The following is a 22,958-nucleotide window of genomic DNA, read 5'->3' on the forward strand; positions in this document are numbered from 1 at the left end:
TTGTCAGACACAGCCAAGCAGAGGTAGGTGCCAGCTTTAGAGTATGATCTCCTGGGAGCGTCGCTGCAGCGGATCCGCCACCGGCGAATATTTGCTGCCGCGCAACGTGCGCACAGCTGGCAGAGTTGATGTATTGGTAATGCCGTTGCGTGTGGTTACGGCGGTTGGCTGCTTGACGCTGATGATGCTGGGCGTTAGGGTGGCCGAGGAGCTGTCGTTGCTGCCCGGCGGCGCCGGAACGCCTGGACGTGGCAGCTGGGGCGTGAGCGGCATGCGACGCTTGACTGGCGTTGTCTCCTGCAGCACGGCTGCTGTCTTGCGTATGGTCTGCTGCAGCAGGGCGTTGACATCGATGGCTGGCCAGGCGACCAGCGAGACGCTTCGTCATAAATGCGAGTCCATTGACGAGGAGCTGCGCTTGAGCCGTATATGCTTGCTCCACGATTTGTTGGCATTGTTCTCGTTGTGGCCGCAGCTGCTGCTGGCCTGCTCCTCGGCTACTTTGCTGCCGCCCACGGCGGAGGAGAGTGAAAAATATTCGGCAGATTGGCTTAGCGATGAGGCATCCGCATCGGTTATGGCATTCAGATCATGCTCGGCCATTGTCTGCTCCTGCTGTGTGCTCAGCGGCGTCAAGGTGCTGCTGTGCGTCGGCGTGCTCACAATTGTGTGATCCGCGGCCGTGCAGAACGATTCGCGCTGACCCGTTGTCTCATCATCCTCAGCGTCGTCGTCGTCGTCATCGAATTCCTCCTCATCGCCAGCAAAGTGGACGGCATCGTCGTCATCGTCGACGCCACAGCAGCAGCTGTTCGTGTGGCAGGAGCAGAAACTCTTCAGGCTGCTGCCGGGTCGACTGTGGCCTGCCTGCTGCTCGGCTGCCATGCAGCGATGGCAGTCGGCGGCGACGGTCAGCTCGTGTGCCACATCCTCGTCCAGGCTGCTGCAGGAGCTGGTGCGCGCCTGGTCGCAGCTGCAGCTGGAGCAACGCGAACAGCTGCTGCAATAATCCTGCATGGCGTCGGGCACGAAACGCTTGCGCTTAATCCGGACGCACTCGTTACGCGGCGGTGCAGCACCAGCAAAGGCGCGCGCCGTGCTGCTCGAGCTGCTGCTGGGCTGCACGGCGCACGTTGAGGGCGTCAGTTGCTCCTCATCCTCCGGCTGCACACCCAGGCGCACATCATCATCATCATCATCATCCTCCTCCTCCTCATCCGCTACATCTTCGTCGCGCGACAGCTCATCGGTTTCAATTGTCGTATTGGAGTTGAGGGAGGCGCGTCGTCGCTGACGATGCTTCTCGCAGAGCGGCAATAGATTCATGGGCGCGCCGCCGCCCTCGCTGGCCACCTTGTATGGAAAATTGGAGGTGGCCGTGCTGCTGTTGTTCTCCGTTACGGTGGCCGCATCAATTTCAATGGCAATTGCCGCTGAATGCAGCTGCGGCCGTTGCGGATCCTCGCTAGAGTCCAGGGAAGACTTGTTGTGCTTGGCTGGAAGCGGACTTCGCTTGGAATGCAACTTGTGACGCGGCGCCTCAACCAGACGCTGCTGATGCTGATGCTGGCGATGTTGCCGCTGGCTACGCCTGGTGCTATCATATTGATGATGATGATGATGATGGCAATGGTGATGGCAATGATGATGATGCGTGGTCGTCACATGGCAATGACAGCCGCCGGCGGCGGCACAGCAGCAGCGCTCCACAGAAGTCTGCGTCGCATTGTGCCGCTTGCGTCGACGCTGACAGCAGCTGCCGCCGCTCGCGCGTCCCTGGCTGTGCCTGTGCTCCGCGGCCGGCCCATTGCTGAGCCGGGCATTCGGTGTGTGCACAATGACCACCTCCAAGGCATCCAGGGCAACGGCCACAGCGTTATGGGATGCGCTGTGCTCGTGCCGGCTCTGGCTCTTGCCGCTGCCTCCAGGCCGTGGCAGCAGCTTCTTGTTGCTGTTGCTGTTGTTATTATTGCTGGGATGCTGGGCGGGATATTGAAAGGCGCGATTGTCGTGGCACTGGCCAAAGTCCAGAGTCTTGAAGTGCTCGTCGTCGGCGCGTGCGGTCAGCAGATGATCCTCGCCGCTGCTGCTCAGCGTAATTGGCAGCGACAATTGTCGTTCCTCGGAGAGCGAAAGGTGCAAATCGTGTGGCTGTTGTTGTTGTTGCTGCTGCTGTTGTTGCTGTTGTTGTTGCTGTTGTTGTTGTTGTTGTTGTTCTTCGGGGGCAAACTGCTAATCGCCGCGCCTCAGGTCGCGCGGCTTCGTATTGTTCCGATAGATCCACACCTGCAGCAATATGGCAATGTCCAGGCTGACCTGCATAAAAGTTGAGCATTAGCTAAGGGCAGGTGTTGCATGTTAAACACAATTAATTTCAATAAATGACAACAACGACATCTCCGGCAAGCCGAAGTCTTAATACCTTTTCTTACTTATGATTATGTAGGGAAGTTTACCTTGTAATTGCATTGTTTGTACGCAAGGTTATCTTCGGCATGCCGAAGATTTAATACCCTGGCGAAGTTACAATACCCTCTACAAGCGTATAATATTATTTTCTTTAACATCTGGTATATATACGACAAAACTTATGGCAGGAAGCCGGTTCGAAGCTTTGCTAATTAACATATCTGCACTGGCTTAAGTCGGGAGACAATTTATAATTTTTCTATATACCTGCGATGCCCAGAATTGTTGCTATTTAAATGAACAATAGTTGAATAACTATTCTGTTCAGATAATTATGAAGCAGAAATTATTCGATTACATTTTTTTCTCCTATATTATGCTGTCCTATATACTATATAGAGAAGAGATTTGATTTTTATTTATTATTTTATCATCAATTTTCAATTTTATTTCCGCGTTTTCTTCTATTTGCGATTGGGTTTTAGTTTACTGAACATCTTTTTCTTTTATTTCGTTTTGGCCCAAGTGCAAAATAATGGAATTCTTTTGAACTTGCGGCCAATAAAAACATCTGGAAATTTGGAACAAGTGCCTGAATATGTAGCTCAGGTATTTCAAAAGCCATCGGAAATGCAGTGCGAATATTTTAAATTGAATTATTGCAATGCTAAAAATATGAATTTAACAATTTTATATTTTTTTTTTTAAATTGCATTGATCTAAGCAAGCTTCAATTTAAATATGTCAGCAACCCTTTGTGCCTTTTGTTTATATTTTTAGGATTTATTTTATTTAGGAATTTCGTACGCACCTGCAGCGTGCCACAAATCCAGAACTGCGATGGCGCATTTCTAGCAATAAAGTAACCAGTCTTGAACATATCACCGAGCGTCCACATGATCACCATGTGTATGCTCATACCATATGTTGATTTATTCTTAAAGTTGCGCAGAAACTGCGGTGCACCTGTGAATGGAGCATGCAGCAAATAATTAGTGGGAATTGTTGTGTGCCTGGTACAAGTATGTTACCCAACATGGCCTCCGTGAAGACGGCCACAAAGCCCATGGCCTCCATGAACCAGTGAACGGATAGCATTAGATATGTGATCGCGGCGCCAACGGCCCAGACGACGAGCATCATGTCCAGATACGATTGAAAATCTGTCCAGTTCCAAAAGTATTTGAAGTCCAGATCTGAAATTGATGTTATACTAAACTGTTATACTAGTGCTTAATTCATTTGGAAGGTTTTCGTTAGGCAATGTCAAGTTATTTTTCAAACTGTTATCTTGCAAACGGGTTTATGAAACTGTTATACAAAAAAAAGTGTACAGCGGGATAGGCGACTAAATATTTATTTTCGCAATCTTCACTTCATTTGCAAACAAGAATTTATGTAGTATAAAATGTTAACAGTCAAGCAATTTCTTATACTGTTATACAGTATAACATCTTTATTAAGTTTTTATAGAAAACCGCATTTGTATGCAGCTATAGAAACTGAAATACTGTGCTAAACGGTTGTTGCCAATTATAATGTTATACTATTATACTCTTATACAGTATAAAATATTTTTCTTAATTGGACTTACAAACTGTTTGTCCTTCTGCTATGCATAACTTTATACTTCAATTGTTATACAATATGCATAACTGTTATACACGAACAATGTTCAGTATAACAATGTTCAGATTATGATATTTAACAGCGCGTGAATGTTGAAAAACCTGTTATACTTAATTACAATGTTTTTGTTATATTTATTTTGGAATTGACGCCTTGAAACTGGCAAAATGATTTAAAATCAATTCTATTTATTGTTGCCGTCTTTTAGGCGATGTGCATATACGTATACGACGAAAAAATACATTTCCCACAAAGATAGCGAAGAAGCCCCAGGCGTGCCTCTATAATTAGCTCAATGCCTGCGTCGGGGTTGTGGCCCTTGTTCATTGATCAATTTATGGGCCACGTTTCCGCCTCCTAACCCGGTTTTATTATGTTGGCCTGCGCGAGGGCAGATTGATAAGGTACCGAGGCTAAAATACTGCAAATGGCGCGTATAGATAACGAAGCGCCGTAAATGTAAAGAAATAGAAATTGAAAACTGGAACTGGGAGTGTTGTGCTGGGCCATAAACTGATATATGCTGATATGGGTGGCTCTTTGGTTCCGCCTTTAAGACAATCTGACGGAACGGAAATTGCTGTCAGCTGTCAATGCGGGAAAACTTTTCAATGGCAGCTGCGCCTTGTGACTCACCATTCAAATAATGCCTGGAACGTGCACGCTTCAGGACGCCCGCATCCGTGGATACGGAGGCGCCGGTGTCCGTGTCCGTCAGCACTTTTGGCAAGTGCAGCTCATCGCCTTAAAAGGAAAAGTGTGTTGTCATTATTTAATCGAGCTAAGGTACAAGAAGAAGAAGAAGACGCTGCCTTACCACGGAGCGCATGGTCACGTGCATTGGCATTCATGCGTTTCACCTTCACGCAAAGGTGTATCATTAGGAACATGGTGACATTCATGACGACACTCTGCACCAGCAATGGAAGCTCATAGCGGCTGGAGAACCTGTACAAAGGATAAAAAGCGTATTAGTTGTAGTTGTATATACCTGACAGCAAATGGCATTATAATTGCCTTTGATTATGCACTTAGTCACAATTGAAGTAAATTAACTTTGATTGGCGATTCAGAAAGAAAGCTTTAGAATAGAAATAGAGATTTAGTGTTGTTTGGTGCTGCTAAATGATTTCTAAACAGTGTTGTCAAGTCACCTACATTAATTGCAACACTTATAAAAAGGTTTACAGACATTTATATCATTAAACTTTGCGTAGCCAGTGTTGTAAAACGACGTTAAACATGATAACACTAATTTAGTTAATTTATACATTTCATTTTGGTAGCCAGTGTTGTCAAACTGTTAAAACTCTTATAGTACTTAGGCAACAGCATTTTATTGTGGCCTTTTACAGCACTGTGCTGGCAATTGCTCATTTCCGTTTCATAATGAACATCTTGTAGATGAGAAAACATTTGAAAAGCCGCAGCTCAACGAAAAGTTCAAGGATTTCTGAAAGATGAGTTTCAGATGAATAAGCTTTGTGCTTAGTAGAAGCTGCAAGAGAACATAACAGCACACGAATTCGGATAACAGAAATGAGTTTACACTTATTTTTGTTGAATTCGTTTTGCAGTCTCTTAAAAGTTTATAATTAAAATTAATTTGCAGAGCCAACAAGTCTTCAGTCATACCGGATGGGATAAGAAATGTGTCCTTGCGTCCGCGTTGAATATATTTGCATAATTTTATTATGCCCCTTTAAGCCATTTTTAATGGGCACAGCAACTTTTTATCCCCTTGTTATTATTCCACGCAGAATGCCAAAGGTTAAAATGCTTCAAGGGGCTTGCACAATTTTGTTCTATTCCAAGAATTTCTTTGCCGTTTGCACGTATTCCATGAGAAGATTAAATTAATTTTTATTTGCATTGCCCATTCAACTGAGGAAAATTTATGTACATTTTTTTTTTTAAAACATGCTTGTAAGGAAAATTACTTTAGATATTATATAAAATCATCGCGTACTCATTCATAATTTGTTTCTTTCAAAATTTCCCATTTGAAAAACTCAATTTTTATCCAAATGATTAATGTTATTTCATATTGGCGTTAAAGAACACGCCTTGTCCCAAACTGACAGTCATTCCGGAAATTATGATTTATGCACTAACTAAATACTGGCCCACAAAATCGATTGTATGCCCCGACGGAATGCGTATATATATATATTTTTAACTCGGGTGTCAAGCGAAACTGTCATAAATCTGACAGACGGCAAGTGGCAGAGGGCGAAATAAGCCAACACAATGAGACTGGAACGTGTTGAGCATTTGGCCAAGCACCAGAAACTAGGCTGACAGAAAAAAAAAAGTCAAGAGAATGCGGCAAGTCGAAGACTAAATACACTTTGTTAGGCACGAATTTTATGCCAATTATTCTTATGGCCAATTATCAAATGATAAAGTAGTCCGATTAGAGTCGCATTTGTAGATATAGAAGATATCTGATTCACCAGAAAGATAAATCTATGCAAAGATTTACAGATCAGATATTGTTCAAGAATACATACACTCTATAGAGTCCGCTTCTATGCATTTAACAAAATTAGAATACCCCATTCTTATATACCCTATAATTATAAAAAATAGGCATTTGTTGGGGATTTGTTTGTGTGTTGTCGATGGGAGCTGCTATTAAAGGCCTTAAAGGCATGTTTTGCGGGCTTATTTGCGATAAGTCTCTGCACGCCGTTTAACTTGTCCATAAAATTTAGATATATAAATATATATATATATTTATATATGTACGTATTTCCGCGTCATCGAAAAAAGTCAGATATGGGCAGGCAAATGAAGCGCGCACAAAAGTAGACAACGTTTTCCATTGCGCCGATAACAAGTTTGGCATCTAGTTTGTGTTTCATTTTGGTTGTCATACTCTGTTGGCAAAGTGTAAAGGGGTATATTGGTTTTGTGCAGTGCTAGCTACTACTAGAAATCTGAAACTTGGAATATATATAATCGTATATTGCTCCAGCAGTTGGAACACCTTTCAAGCTGGCCATTTAATTACATTAATTACAAGGCGAACAGAGCATTGTGCAGTCGCTTACGCTCGACTTGTTTGTTTTTCTGCTTCCTTGTTGGCAGAACGAAATTGAATTACAAGTTCTGCCATTTAATGTCGTTTCATTTGGGCGCCAGGCCGACAAACACACAGATTGGCAACACTGGCGGCCGCCTATTAAATGACACGCCCCAAAAGGGGCGACAGCGAAAATGCTCGCAAATTGTTGTAGCTTATATACATATACATATATATGAATGCATAAACATATTAGATTGTTGTAGCTTACGAGGCGAAAATAGTTTGACAACAATTATTTTTCTGAGATTTGCTGTTTGTACTATAAAACTGTCTATGATTGTGTATAACAGCATAGAATAATATAAAAGCTTTGTTGTAAGGACTAAAGATGGTTTGTACTAGTATAACAGTTATTAATTAATAGAAAAGCTTAACGTATCAATATGTTTTGTCGCTGCTTTGGTTGCGACTTAAATATATTTTTGTTGTAACTATATGTTAATATTATTTAAAATGTTGTTATTTGTATAACAGTTTATAAAATAACTGAGGTAACTGAGGTGCTGTGTATTTTGTTCATTACATATTTGCATAACAGTTTCAAACTTTGCTATGGCGAATCTGTGTAAACAACTACTTTTGAATAACGCAATGGATCTGTATAGCAAGAGACATTCAGCGTTTTCTGTAGGTACTTCATATCTTAACTGCTGTTAACAGCTGTATACAATAACTGAGTTATATAGCCATGAGTGTAATTTACTTACGTAAGATTATTTTAAGTAATATATAACAGTTCTTTGTTAAATAGTAGGTAATAAAATATAGACATTTTAAGTCTGTATCTAAGTATAACAGTTGCCTTCTACTCTAGTAGATTCTTCTACCTTATATAAAATACGCTTAGCTCTTAAATTGATCAGTAATAAAAACACGCACACACACACACAAGAGAAGGCAGTCCTTTTAACGTGTTAAATATGTATGCAAAAGTCGTAAAAAATCGATGCAAATGAAAAAGTTGCGGTCGGCGAGGGCGAGGAGTCGTGACTTTCCCAGGCTCCTCTTGTCTGGTTGAATGGGAAATGTTTGCGCTTAAATATAATGTAAATAATTTCAATTATGCAAGCCGCTTTGCTCGACTTCCGACTCCTGCCGCATGCCACACACTTGCCACATGCCACTTGCCACATGCAGGCGCATTTTCAATGGCAATTTGTGTAAATAGCCGCAACGATTTGACTGAAAGTCCTGCGGCGGGGGCTTGGGGCAAAGGATCGGGAATTTAGCGCGCACAACATTCATCCAAAAATCTCGAAAGTTGAGTGTTTCGACTAGCAAATGCCCTGTAGGCGGTTCTGAAGAAGCTTAAAGTACGTTAAATTCCAATCGTTTTAAAATGCTCGGCAAAAGAAATAGCACGATACAATAGACGTGCCGAAATGCACAACTAGAAGATACCCTATTACCTACACAAAAGTGGGTTTGATTATTAAGTTTCTCTTTCGATATTTGAAAAAATGTGAAAGCTTTGACTACATTCATTTGCAAGGGGTATACGCGAACCTAAATAACATACAAAACTTCAAGTTTGCAGCCAGCTCTCACAATATCATACAGCTTAGTTGTGGCATTTTTACAGGCTATTTGCACAAATGTCACTTAATGCTGATGAAGTTTTTATTGATAAATTTTCTTGACATTTCTTGTCTGCTCTTTCACTTGTTAGACCAAATGAAGTCACATTCTGTTGGGTAATTTGTATGTTTGTCTATTTGTTAGGTTTGTGTACAAAGCTCTCTCTCTCAGTCCAGCACATCCTGGCTGTGCACATATGCCAGTGCAGGATGTCCGCTTGCAGACATACAGTGGCGGTCAAAATAAGTTGTACACTCACATCTGCGGTGTTACAGTCAGAGTACAAGCCATAAAATGTTGTACTACAAAAACGAGGTATTTCTCATGCTCTAGGGTTTAATTAAATGTGAGTTAAAGTGAACTTTGCACAAAAAGGGAAGGAATATGAAGTTCAGCTCGTAGATTATCTTAATTAATTATAATGTATTCGATTCAATATAACGGAACCAGAAGACACTAGAGGAGGAAGGCCACATTCTAACGAGCATCAGTGTCCATCTGTAGGCATCATAAATATATGTGTGTGTGTGTTCATAATTAAAACTATGCCGGCCTTAATGCAGCGTCAAGTGTGTGCGGCGTTTTGTTTGGTTGTAAACATACACACACGCACACACGCACGCACACAGCAATTTAATTTGCCTGGAAGTAGGCTACACTCAGACCAATTGAGTACATGTCATCATTGCCGCGTGCAGAGTACCCCTAACGAACAGAATGCACAGAAGCTTAAAGGCGGGCCCTTAAGCCTGAATAAGGTCTATATGGCATATGCATGTGAGTAGAAAATGTGTTGCATTGAATGCGTCCATTAAGCGGCCATATATTATGTATACGGCCAAGATTTGTGTAAATAAGACGCTGATGTTGATGAGCCAAAAAGCATCGTAATTATCCTTGAGCTGGGCCGCGCTGAATGAAATCGAAAGGCGCGACTCGGCAGGGTTGTGATGAGAACATTGAATAAAAAACTGGGTCGTTCGTTGTGTTTTGTTTTACTTTTCACTTTCATGCAAGCCTTTTAAATGACCTTACAAGGATTTGGGCGACAATGGCAGCAATCGAACGTGTGTAATAAAAGTGTTATACAAGCTGTTATAACAGTATATGGTTTAACTTGGGGAATACCTCTAATGTGATTCAGAAATGCTGCAATCAGCTTGTAGTTGGCTTCGACTACGATGAATGCATTCAACGTAGTTAAAATATACATACATAATTTGTGGCAACAGTAAGTTAACTGTTATACAGTTGAAATATTAAGCAACAAATTTAGCTAGCTATTAATGTAGTTTGAAAGCAAACAGTTACGGCTTTACAAATTAAAGACTGTGTTTACACAAACTGTTATACTTTTAGGCAGCTTAGTAATTTTATATTGGATTATGGGATTATTCTCTTATACGAAACCATATAGAGTCGCAGTTATAATTTTTACGCCCACAAGACATTTCAGATAAGGATAAGCCCGACAGTTATACAATCTGTTATACCATTTGCGAGTAAGTATCTTAGGAATCTGAAAGCTTTTATTAACCCATAAGACAAAAATATTAAGCTACGCTAAGGTTTTTCGATAAACATCCAAATGAGAGACAAAATGAAACTCATAAGAGCACAAAAACGTATTACGTTAATTTTCTTTATTGGCTCCATGAAAGAGAATATGTGGCCATTTGACAAGAGGTTCTCACATGGCGCTTAGCCGCCCATCAACACGAGGCGAAAAATCTCAGCTGAGCCAAACGGGTGGTAAGGCCATTCCAATTTACGGCTCAGCGGCAGCAACAGCAGGAAGAGTCGGCAAACAAAGGCCCAATAACAAGACCACAAAAGAAAAATTCGCAATATAAAAAGAAACCAGAAAAAAAAAGAATAATGTCGCATTCGAATGCTGCCGGAGAGAAAGCGCACAGCGTAACTGAGTTTTGCATATGGGCGCACACACAGAAATTGTTGGCAAGCCGATGTCAGATATGGATAAAGCAGTACAAAATACATATTTATAGAGCAACGCCCCCACATGAATTATTATGTGCACTCGATAAGGGAGGAATTCAAGAAACAGCCCGAAAATACAATAAATTTCAGATTTCTGGATTTACAATGTCCTTGAATACACATAAAGGCAACTTTTGACTATGAAAAACATTGAGTAAATGCAGCTTAAAGCTTTTAGTTTTATATACAAATGCTTCGAACATAGCACTGCTGGTATACACACTGTTATACTGTTATATTAAACCAATTTTTTATGATAGAGAAAAATAAGTTGCAAACAGTACAAAACTGTTGTTTTGTTGCTCCTCATTTTTGCTTTTATACCAGACACCATACAAACTGTTATAATTTTAAAGTGTTATACTGTTATATAATTATATATACTGGTATTCAAGTCTATAAGCACACGTAACAACTGTTAAACATGGATACAAAAGAAAACACTATCAAACAAACTGTTATACATGTTATAACAAATCTTTAGAGCACGCGAATATATATAGCTTGTACATAATACCAACTGTTTAATATTACAAAAACCAATATATTTCGAACAATTAGTTTTCTGTCTGCCCACTTAGAAAAAACATAAGTTGTACTTTCCGACATCTGCTCATTTTCTTTTTGCCTATAAAAATCTTAAAGCCAAGTAAACACTTGCGTCAATCGGAACACAGAAAGAAGAGCGTGGGTATGTAAGAAACTATGGGTTCTAATTTTTTTCTATGGCATATCAGCAGTTGCTTGTTCGCTTGTGCTTTCATCAGACCGAAACTGTAAACACTGGAACACATTTCAATAGAAAGACGGCGATTGCGGGGGGTCTATGGGTATTGCTGATGTGGCCGTAACTGTGCTTATTGTTGTTCTTGTTGTTGTTGTTATACCCTGTACCAAGTTGAAAATGTGTATTGTCATTTTGTACAAATTTGTATAAATTTCCAACTCTGTATATATGTACATATGTTTATTCTTGATCAGGAGTCCATTTGTCTAAACGTATCCATCTCTGAAATAATGTCTATACTGTTATACGCTACGCGGAATGACTTGATAGACAGCAAAGCATAGGGCTACGAGGAGAAGATGAATGCCTGCTTGTGCTTATATATAATCACATATTTACACAAGACAAAATTATCTTCTTCTCGTGTGTTTTTCTGTATTTCCATATAGAAGAAAGTTCGACAGTTCATGACGGCAACTCGACGCTCTGGCCACAAGGTATCCTCTGTGCGTGCACGCTCAAGAGTATTCTGAACTATTGTTGCTTGTTGTTGCCCTTGTTTAGACGTTTCGATTAGTTTTATGGGTCGTGTGGTCGGTAGTTGGCGTTTTTGCCAACGCAAGCAAATTAAATGCCGCACACTCAAATCAGTTGAAAGCTTAACGTCGTCACAGACTGCGACGCAACTGGGGCCAAAAACGGAATGCACAGGAAGACCTTTAAGCCCTCACAGCACCCCTTTCCCTGCCGGCAGGTGCACGGAACAGCAAGAGCCAGGCATTAAAATTCAATTAGAAAAACGTCTCCAGCAACGCAAAAGAACCAAATTGCTGAGCTTTAGTCCTTGATACAATACGCATTCCCACACCTGTGACCAGCAGGCAGTCCAGGGATTGCAGCCAGGCACGAAACATGACGTGTTTTATTTTTGGAGACGCCCGTCTTCAGTTTTTTAATTACGCAAAAGTCTTCCAGCACAATTAGGAGCTGGCGGCGCTGCCGAAGATAAGCCCCAGTGCGATAGCCCCCGAGCTGACCTTTGGCCTGGCCTGGCCTGGCCTGGGCTGGGCTGGGCTGGGCCCATTGACCGCACCCAGGCTATCAAGACAAGAGACAAGAGTCGCCGCCTTAAAAGCTGCTCAACTGAGTAATGCCATTAAATTGGCTGTACATTGAAAATGGAGCCGCGTTGAAGATAACGCAAAGCGGATCAGCTTGGCACTGATATCATTTAGAAATTATTTGAAATGCATGTTGTTTTGCTAGTGTATGGATGGGATTCAGATTTCTATAGAGACGTGGACGTATTAATATAGTCTAGAATATATTAATCAGTCATTCAATTTGGAAGATTTGTTGCTTTATAACGAAAATGTTTGCATTTGTCTTTTTGCGATGATTAATAATCGATTATAAAGATAATCGATCATAAAGATAATATATCGCTTTTACTTTTATAAAATTTAAGGCCAATTGAGAAATATTTTGATTTGCCAAATTATCGATAATCGATATATTATATACATCATATCGATAATATATCGATTATATTTCAGGCAAGTGAACAATGCTTTAATATATTTCCCAAAATATCGATAGTATATCTATTATTGAGTTATTTATTATTTAATTTTTTTATTTTTAAATTTATTTAGTATTTCTGACTTTTGACAATGATAATAAAGGCTTATTTAAATTATTTCTTACTATACTCACTGAAAATTGACCTATTTAAAATATTTAAATAAATTAAAAAATAAAAAATTAAACGTTCTATTTGTCATACGGCTAATGAACTCTATTGTGCGATGGTTTCAAGTTATTTTCAGGCATATGAAATTCCTCTAAAAAGTTGTAATTCTAGCTTACAGTAATATAGCATGTAACCGCAAGCAAAATCAAAGCATTTCTTTGTTAAAGGCTTTAGAAAAGTGAGTCAAGTGTGGACATAAGCAAAATAGTATATAGGTATTTATACACATATATAAAAAGCGAGACTCATGCTAAAAAGTAGAAGCCATCATCATCATCATCATCATCATCATCATCATCATCATCATTCTCATCATCATTCTCAAAAGCAACCGGTTCGAAATGTGTTAAACGCTAATTTGCATGCAAAAGGCCACATCCTAAACAACCGAAGAAATAAACATTAACATTTATGGCTAAATAAGAATTAAGTAACACGTCCGCCACCTGCCCAGGTCCGGCAAACATGGAGCTGCCCAAAAACACACATATATAAATATATATATATATATATATATATATATATATATATATATATATATATATATATATATATATATATATATATATTAATTGCCATACTCCCACGACACACGCCCCTGCACCTAAAGCCAACCGATCCCCGCCTCTCACAGGGCCCTGACCTTGGGCTAGGTATTTTTAGAGACTTTTGTTTACCTTTGATGTTGGGAAGCTACTTTAAAGATATTAAAAATAAATAACATGTCTAAGTGGGTCAAATATTAAACAAATTATGTCAGCTTTTTTGTTTTTTATGTCACGAAACGAAATACCTGCTTGTTGACTTTCTGTTTATAGGGCAGATAAGATAGGTCGTGTCTTATTGAGTCAATTCAATTTTTTTCCCCTTAGATAAGCAAAGCGTGCCGCATAATTCCAATTGCCCAAATGGCCTCGAATATGCACATGTTTTTGTTTTGTTAATGCCAGACAGACATAATAGAAATGATAACAAATACCCTATCTTGATCTTAAACCAAATCTAATCGGGCAATATCTCAAGATGCCCGCCCATAATAACTCTATATTCGAATATTTGATCAGTTCTTTCTTCACATAATAATATCGAAAAAGTAGCATAGCAGCGCACATGTAGTAATACTTTTACAACACTGACTGGCAACATTTCACAGCACTACTGAAAAATCTAACACGAACTTAGTTGTTTTCAACTGTGTGGCCAAGAAGCATGCAGTACATAAATTCTTGCTACCACTTTGAAGTCCATGTTTGTGGTCACACTTGGTGGCGCCACGAGTTGTGCAATAAAGGTTGTTAAAATTAGAAAGGGGGGTCGTTGTGAACACACCGATGCATGTGGCCATATCAATAGAGCTTAACTTTTGTATCGTATATACTTTTAATAGCGCAATAAGTTTGTTTTATATGCCCTGAACGTTTTGAATATGGCTAAAAAGAAAGCAGCTCCGAACCCATAAAGTATATACAACAACTGGTCTGACAGCGAGGTAGAGACTAGAGCTAGACACCAAATTGAGTTTGTTTCCGATTTTCGATAAGTTGCGAAATCGATGAGAATCGATATCGAAAGAAGTTTTTGTTATGTTAATTAACTCTCAGGCAAAAGGAGAGCGCATTTATTGTTGCAAGAAGTATGTTCAGGGTACTTCGCTTGCATGTTTTTCATTACGATTGCAGGAAACGTTGTTTTATTAAAAAAGAAATGCCTCTGCTTTGCAATTGTCAAATCACACGTGAATATACTTAATTAAATTCATTATCAAATTGTCTGTGAATAATATGGCATCTGATATCCATTTATGCCATACAACACTTACATTAATTGACAGCTATTAATTGCAAATTGGGCATTGGAAAATAACCTATTGAAATTGATATCCATGTGCATATCATTTAATACGTGGAATATGTGAGATACTTAAAAACTACTTCGTCAGCTTTTGTTAATTTTTACGTAAATAAATTAATTGTCACAAGAGGCTTTAGCTATCTCCCTCAAACAGACTATGGGGGCGATAAGAAGAGCCCCTCAGCTCGAGCAGGAATTTAATGTGTGCTGTTTGTTGCTCTAAACAAATATCATAAAATGAATGGGGGCATATCAGCGACTACGATTATATGTGAGACCGTTCGAGAGTAAAAACTTATCTGTTAAGGAAGCACTGAACGGCATTTCGTACAAGTGGTCTCTGCCAGAGAATCAGCATTACATATACATATATTGATTAGTCGGAATGCGGACAACACGTAATACAACGATAACCTCAGATTAAAAGGTTCAGATTAATCAGACTCTTGCAATTGTTCGAGTAGTTTCATACGAAACATATTATATGGAAAAATGTAATATAGTTTTTCAGATTAACAGCTAAACAAAGTTTATGTTTTCAAAGTCAATGTATCTATCCATGTATTATCTCTTCTCTATTAACGATGATATAGTATCTAGTAGGTTCGCATATGAAAATATATTCTGTTTTCCAAGATACTTTTACATATTCTCATATGTCTGCAAAAGGAAACGTCTAAAGGGGTATTATCCTTGCTTTCTCTAATTTAGATAAACATGAAGCTTACGTTTAATTTATTGAATAAAGTTAACTTTAGTCTAATATAAACAATATCTAGATCGTTTATTCCTTTTGCTATTTTATATCTTTTAAATCTTTTATTCCACAACTGCTCTTTTCAAAGTCCTTTTATATATGTTTTAATTTATGACAATTGTGTATTATTATTATTCGGAATTGAGTTAGATTTTCTTCAATTCTCACCAGGGCTTGGCCATTTGCGCTCTCTTTAATTTTCTGTTTCTGTGATTAATAGAAGTATATATTTTTGTTAAACTCAATTTCTTTTACTTGTACTACTATTAGAAATTCAATTTCACTCGGAATGCTGCCACATTTTGATAAAACTTGATTGTGGCATTTGCCACACGCTCCGCGATAGCGTTCATTGCAGCCCCGCAAGACCTTTGCCCAAATTGCTGTAATATCAAATTGTTGGCAAATTGTGTGCCCTCTTTTGGCCTTTCACAACGAAAGCGGCTTTTAACTTTGCGCATTTGCCAACTGCCAACTGCCAACTGCACTCAAAATTTAAGTGTACTGTAAAATTGTATTCACACAACGCACAGTTTCACATAAATATACACAATGTAAAATACACATAAGCATGTGCGTATATATAACAAATTATAAAAGAACTTGTCGAGAGCAGATACCCTGTACACGGGTCTAAGGCAGCATTATATATTCGTGGTGTATACTGCTTGATTCATTCATTAACATGTTAAATATGTCTTTATATAAATAAATCAATTTTCAAATAAAGTTAGAAATTTATATATATTGGCGAGAGATCTTATGTATCATGAGTTGGTCATAGAAATTCCTAGTCTTGCCTTTTAACAACATAATCATGCCCCGTTTCTTACACCTCAAATGTGTACAGGGTATTACAATTACAAATTGTCGGCGGGCAATGTAATGTAAATGTTCGCTGGCTCATTACTTGATCATTATTTTATATTCAGGCAATTTGTGCAAATATTTACGCAAATGCGCTGGTTCTTCTATTTGGGATCAGTTCGTACACACTTCACATACACTATATAGATAAATATGTATGGCTAATAGGCGCTATTATTCAAATTAATTGTATGTACTTCAATCGTCTGAATTGTGGGCAACTTGTTTAGTCACGCCTTTGACTCATATGCGAGTCGTGTACGAAGTGTGAATATGTTTTTTAGGCCTTTGGCTTGGCTTTGCGTTTGTCTGGGCTCCCCTTTTCTGGAAATCTGACGCCCCTATATTGGGTTTAAGCAAATATGCATGTGTCAGCTATCGAAGCATGCTCAGCGCAGAACAAAACCTGATCTAATAGATTGGGTAAATTCATATTATTAGGGCCTTAGTTGGGCGAAAACCAAAGCCAACTGATTAACTTGAAGCACAAATATTTCTGGTCTCTTAAAGCATCTTAGCATCAATTGTTTATTTGTTAAAAATACTTTGGCGTAAGCTTTTGATGCTTATAAATATTCATCGAATTTTTTTCCATTTACTACAATTTTTTCCCTTCACTACCTCAACTCGAAAAGCTTTAAAGCAGCGAAGCAAGCGTTAAAAAAATAGTTTACAATGGAAAATCTATAAAAAGTTAAGGTTTTTATAATGTTGAATTGTTATTAAAGCTTTAGGTCATATTACATTTTAATGCAAGATTCAATTACAAATACAAAACTTATGCAATCTAATAAAAAGTAAAGGGTATTGTTAAGCTTTAACTTTCAGTTTCATTGGGACTTTGTTTTGTTTTTGTCGCCGAACATGATTAATAAGAGTTGAATCGATGAGCTCATTCAACCCCTCGACCATCCGGCGTACATTACTTGAATATGTTGTGTGTGGGTGTGAAAATAATAAAATATAAAAAATAAACTATATTATAATCAGAAAATGTTTAATATGCGAACAACAACAAGGGAAAGTGACGCTCAGACAGCGTGTAAAATAAGTAAAATAGTCTCTAGCACGGAAGAGAACACAAAAAACATATTCTAACACTCGTCAATAATTTAATAATTGCATTACAAAGTCGCTTAGATAATTAAAAACAATTTTGTACACGTTTTTGATCATTTGCATTCTGAGCAAGAAAACAACAAATACGAATTTGTAGCTGCCGGTTGCACAAATTGTTGAAATGCAAAGGCAACAAACACATTTTTTAAGTGCTTTTTTTTTATTTCCCCACAAATTGCCCGGCCATGCCGGCTGGGCTTAGCCAATGCACTTGGGGGAATTGGCTGGCGTCTGGCGTTGGGGCTGGGGTTGGGGGTGTGCTTTGTCAATGCGACAACGATTAGACAGAATAATGATAATTAACTTGTCAGTAGTATGTTGTTCATTTGGCACAAGGCAAATTTGTGCTCGAAAACACAATGGAATGAAATAATATAATAAACGAATTTTTAAAATGTAAATATATAAGGTATACAATGGGCATGATGTATTTAAAAATAGTTATAACTTGAAATATTACAGTTGTTTATTTGTTTAAATTATCAACTGGAGAATGAATTCTAACATGGCATTAAAAGAACGTGCCCTTTTGAAGTTTTTATTGCTTTCACTTTCAGTTTAGAATTGTTGCCAAAAATGTTGCTTTCCTTATTGATAAAATTTTTTAGTTAAATTTTTGGAATAAAGACATTCTGTTTAAATAGTTTAACCATACAAATACAACATAGTCTCAATTTATCTACCTCTCTCAAAGGAAAATCTTAACCAGCAACTGTGAATGAGAAAAACGTTAAAGAGAATTGTTGTTTCCTGACTCTCATGTTGTTTTAAAATATATAAAGGTCTAGCTGTCATTAGAGCATGCAGTTTGTAGCAAATTTTGTTAATTATAGTGCAATCACAATCCAAACTCTGGCGCCTCCATGGCCAACGCAATGGCGTGTTCCGAGTCGCCACCCGCAGTGCCAAGAGTCACGCTATAAATACGGAAACCAAGAAGGAGGCAAATATATATATCTGCCTCCAGCTTAACTATGGCATGGCAATGAAAGCGTGCATATATATATGTAAATAATATATATATATTTATATATATCGCAAACAGCTGACAAACAGTTTCTGGCCCGGTTTCTGGCTAAGCAATTTAATTATTGATTGTTGTTGCGTTCTGCCTCGCAACGTGGCAGACAAATTGACGACTGACACCAGTTGCGTCAGTCGCTCTAGCTAGCTTCTTCTTTATTGCATACCCTAACGTTGGGTATTATGATTATGCCATGAGATGTGTAACCCATGAAAGGAGGCCCTATTAAGTCTTATATACGATTGATCAGTATCAGCAGGCGAGTTTGTTTAAAGACTATTTTTAGAAATCTTTGCCTGGTTTAGTTTTTCTGCTTAAATAGATCGAATCGGTCTACTATATCATAAAGCTATCATGGGAGTCGAATCACGATAATTAGACTAAGTCCGGCATTTACCATTTCTAGCAGAGATCACTTCAAAGATGAGCTAAGTCTTTTATTTTATACAAACAAATATTTTGATGTGCCTCATCTGAGATCAGCTTTCTAAGCTGATTTTCTGCAAGGGTATTTAATCTTCGTTATGTTGTTTTAATTGCCTTTTTCTAGCCAATAATTTATTTATAAGTTATTTATGGGGAGTTCGCCTCTTGGACGTGTCATTAAAATTGCATACTTAACATAAAGCGATAGCCACATAGCAGCAGGTGGAAGTGGTTGACCCTGGCTGCAGCCAGTTGATGGCCTCCAGTTCGATCAGCTGTGGCCAATGGCAGCAACACGTTTTTTTTTTTTGTTTGACTAACAATTTCACTAAAGTGCTCTGAGATCAAAGAGAATTATTTAGTTTTGGCTATTGATTCGAGCTCTTTTCAGCTGTGACAGAAAATGAAAATATTTGCACAAAAAAAATCAAAGAATTAGATAAACAAATAGTGCGCACTTTTAGCAAAGCTCCTTGAATTTAAAAATAGATTTTTTCAATTTACTTTGGGGATTTAAGAAACAAACAAATAAAATGGCTTGAACAAATTAAACCTTAAAATTGGAAAAAAGAAGGATTTTAAATTAACTTGAAGTATCGAGAAATTTTATATATAATATTAAAAATATTTTCATAGATAGAATATAGGGCTGAAACCGAACTGGGCTTAATTTTGATCACATATTTAACTTTTGCATAGAATAACAGAATTAGCAAATTATTCGTCACAATATTATTAGTTTATTAAGCATTTATTTTTCAATATATTTTCGACTTTCGCACTTTGTTTTCACTCTGATTGGACACAAAGGCAGCTACAACTGGTTCGGCTGAAAGGAACCCTGACATTGATGGCCATTTGCGCAGTTATTCAAATTGAATTAAGTTTTGTGCTTTGAATTTGATTCATTTGCGTAAACGATGAATCGACTGCAAAAGCCAATTAAATGTGTCATCGTTATAGTTGCAACTGTGTGTGTGTGTGTGTGTGTGGGAAATAAATGCAATAGACCTACAATATTCCGAGGTGTGTATCAATTCCTTGAACTAATATTATATTATATAAGCAGACATTTTGCCATTTCCCTCGATTGTTTGGCAGTTCCCAAAGAACCCGACTATCTTCTCACTTAATCTTCAAAAATTTACTAGCGGAAAATTCCGCAGCTAAATAAAAACTACAAAACCTTAGAAAAATAATGTTCATTGCCCAATTAATTCTTGACCTAATCGAATAATAGAGAACGCAAACACATTTTCGAATTCGCGTTAATTAATCATAAACCCCGCAAAGAACTCGCATTTAATGCTGATGCTCGAGAAATCGAATCAGACGGCAATAAAGATATCGTGGCTTTAGCCCTTGGACAATATTATAAATGCAGGCGCTATCCAAGATATGAGCCTGGCCAGAAAGCGACCAAAAACCATGACATGGCTAGACATATGCCATGAGATCATGCGAGGCACTATAAACATTGCCCGAATTGCCCGATAAGTCGTTGATAAGAGCAAAAGTTTATAAGTACCAACCCGGTCCAGATAACAATGTGAACAGAAATTATTTGCACGCAGCGCGCAGGGTGCGTCACTTGGTTTATTGCATTGGGGGCGGGCAGGGTTCTTGTAAAGTCTATTGTTTGGCTTGGTATGCATAAGGGTTTGGATAACATTTTCTTAGAAGAGATAAATGCTTCTAGGTACGTGGGCTCTACTATCAGCACTCAGAGAAAAAAGCAGGGCGGAAATCTCCGATAGTTTTCACGAGGATATGTGGAAATCCACGGCAGAAATCAAACAACGTAGTTTATTTAATATAAATGCACTTTTCCGACTTAAGTCGGAGATATTTGGGGACTTTGTTTGGCGTTAATACATGTTTAGAAAAGGGTTTTGAAATAAAACCCATAGGAGTGGAATACTGTGGAAAGCCATAAACAATTGTTTTTCATACAAACGGATGCGATTTCACTGCTTTCGGCAATCCGCTTCTTGAGGGGGAAATATTAATTTTCACGCAATCCACGTTGAGTAAAAAACTAATTAGAACCCCTTTTGTTGATTTACTCGAAAAATGGTCAGAAATAGAAAATTATTTTTTTACCATACTGATTTTGTCAAATCCATCCGCATGGGTGAAACAATTAATAGGTGAAACTCAAATTCAACACTAAACAACACGAAAATAGTTCTAAATTACTCGCGCATTTCAACAGGGCCAAATTGAATACCCTTTTAGTTACACTTACCAGAAAAGTATTCTTAGCGAATTGGCCACCAGCAGGGCCAGGCATACGTAGAGAGAGAAACCCTCGGCGTCCTGGGTTTTCTTGATTTCAACATACTGCGGCACGTAGGGTATAACGCCGCCTATGACCATAGCGGAGGCGGCCGCCCAGCCGACCACGTGACCCACTGTCAGACCTAGTTCATCGCTGATGATCCAATCCATGTTGTGTGTTTATTTTTCTTTTTGTTTTTTATCGAATTATGTTATCGAGCCTAATAAAATGTAGTTAATTTGACGGATATGTTTGCTTAATTTGTTTTTGTTGCTGTTCTCGCTCTCTCCTTATGCAAAAATGTTGACTAGAGTTGAGACGCCAGCGCGCTGGAAGTTGTTGTTTCTGTTACTGTTACTTTTTCTGTACTTTTTGTTGTTATCTTTTGCATTCTTATGCGGCGGCAGCGACGTCAGCGTAGGCGTTCTTTAATTTGCCAAGCAGAGCAGACCTCAGCGAGCGGCTGATAGAGCGAGAGAGAGAGAGGCTGTTCGTCAGCTGATGAGATGCTGCGTCGTCGTCGTCGTTGGCGTTGGCGTTGGCACTCAGGTAAGGGAGTGTGTGTGTGTGTGTGTAAATGCGTTTGAAAATGCTCAAAGCGGAAGTCAGCGGTTGTGGCTAGTTGTTGTTGTTGATTACCGTTGTTATTGTTGTTGTTGTTGTTGTTGTTGTTGTAGCTACTATTGTTGTTTTTATAATTCGCCTTTGAATTTCTCTTTTTGTGTTGTTTTCTTGCTACACTGGCACACACGTACACACACACGCACACATAGAAAGACACAGCTGCTTTTGCAAAATTTCGTTTCTTCTTTCTCCTTTTGGTTTTTTTTTTTTTGTTATTGTCGCGCCGTTTTGTATTGAATTTTCCACACTTTTTTGCCACGCCGCGCGCGCTTCGCTTTTACGATCTGTCCGCAATTTTCCTGTGCACACTTTTCAAGCAATATCCTATACTATAGCTACAGATGAAGAGAAAGAAGAAGCACTTCGTTTCCATTTCACACGATTTGTTAGTCGATTAATTCGTTTGACTGACTACTCTCTAAGTTTTGCTGCCAGTAATTTCGTTTCGTCTCTTTGATTACATTTTCATTTCGCGTCCGGAAAAAAGCAAATCTGTTGCCTTAATTAGCTGTTGTTTCGTTGCTTTCCCTCCTCAATGCTGTCGATTTGCTATACATCGATTCTTGCGCATCTTTTTTCGCGTGCGTACCGCACTCAACGTTCGTAGGTTTGTTTAATCTTTATTATTTATTTATTTCAATTTCACGCGCGACGTACGTCCCAATCGCTCGACGCCAGAACAACAACAATGGTAATAACATAAAATTGTAAGCCCAAATGTTATGCTCAAAATGGCGCTGTTAAAGTAGCAGACCGTTGCAATAGTGTGCCCAGCGGTAGTTGTGCTTACATAAAAATACCAAAATGTGCAGTAATATTTT

The 22,958-nt window shown here is 38.8% G+C and overlaps 1 protein-coding gene across 1 annotated transcript; it reads right to left on the minus strand.

Moving 5' to 3' along the window:
- Positions 1-383: 383 nt before the first annotated feature.
- On the minus strand, positions 384-22,828 carry LOC6628625 (uncharacterized). The gene is given in 6 exon segments (XM_002052545.4): positions 384-2,316; positions 3,221-3,375; positions 3,441-3,605; positions 4,675-4,782; positions 4,856-4,986; positions 21,481-22,828. Coding segments are annotated over 6 exon segments (2,694 nt in total). The 5' UTR covers positions 21,684-22,828; the 3' UTR covers position 384.
- Between the last annotated feature and the right edge of the window lie 130 nt (positions 22,829-22,958).

The sequence above is a fragment of the Drosophila virilis genome, chromosome 4, assembly GCF_030788295.1.
Source record: "Drosophila virilis strain 15010-1051.87 chromosome 4, Dvir_AGI_RSII-ME, whole genome shotgun sequence".
In the NCBI taxonomy this organism is placed as follows: Eukaryota; Metazoa; Arthropoda; class Insecta; order Diptera; family Drosophilidae; genus Drosophila; species Drosophila virilis.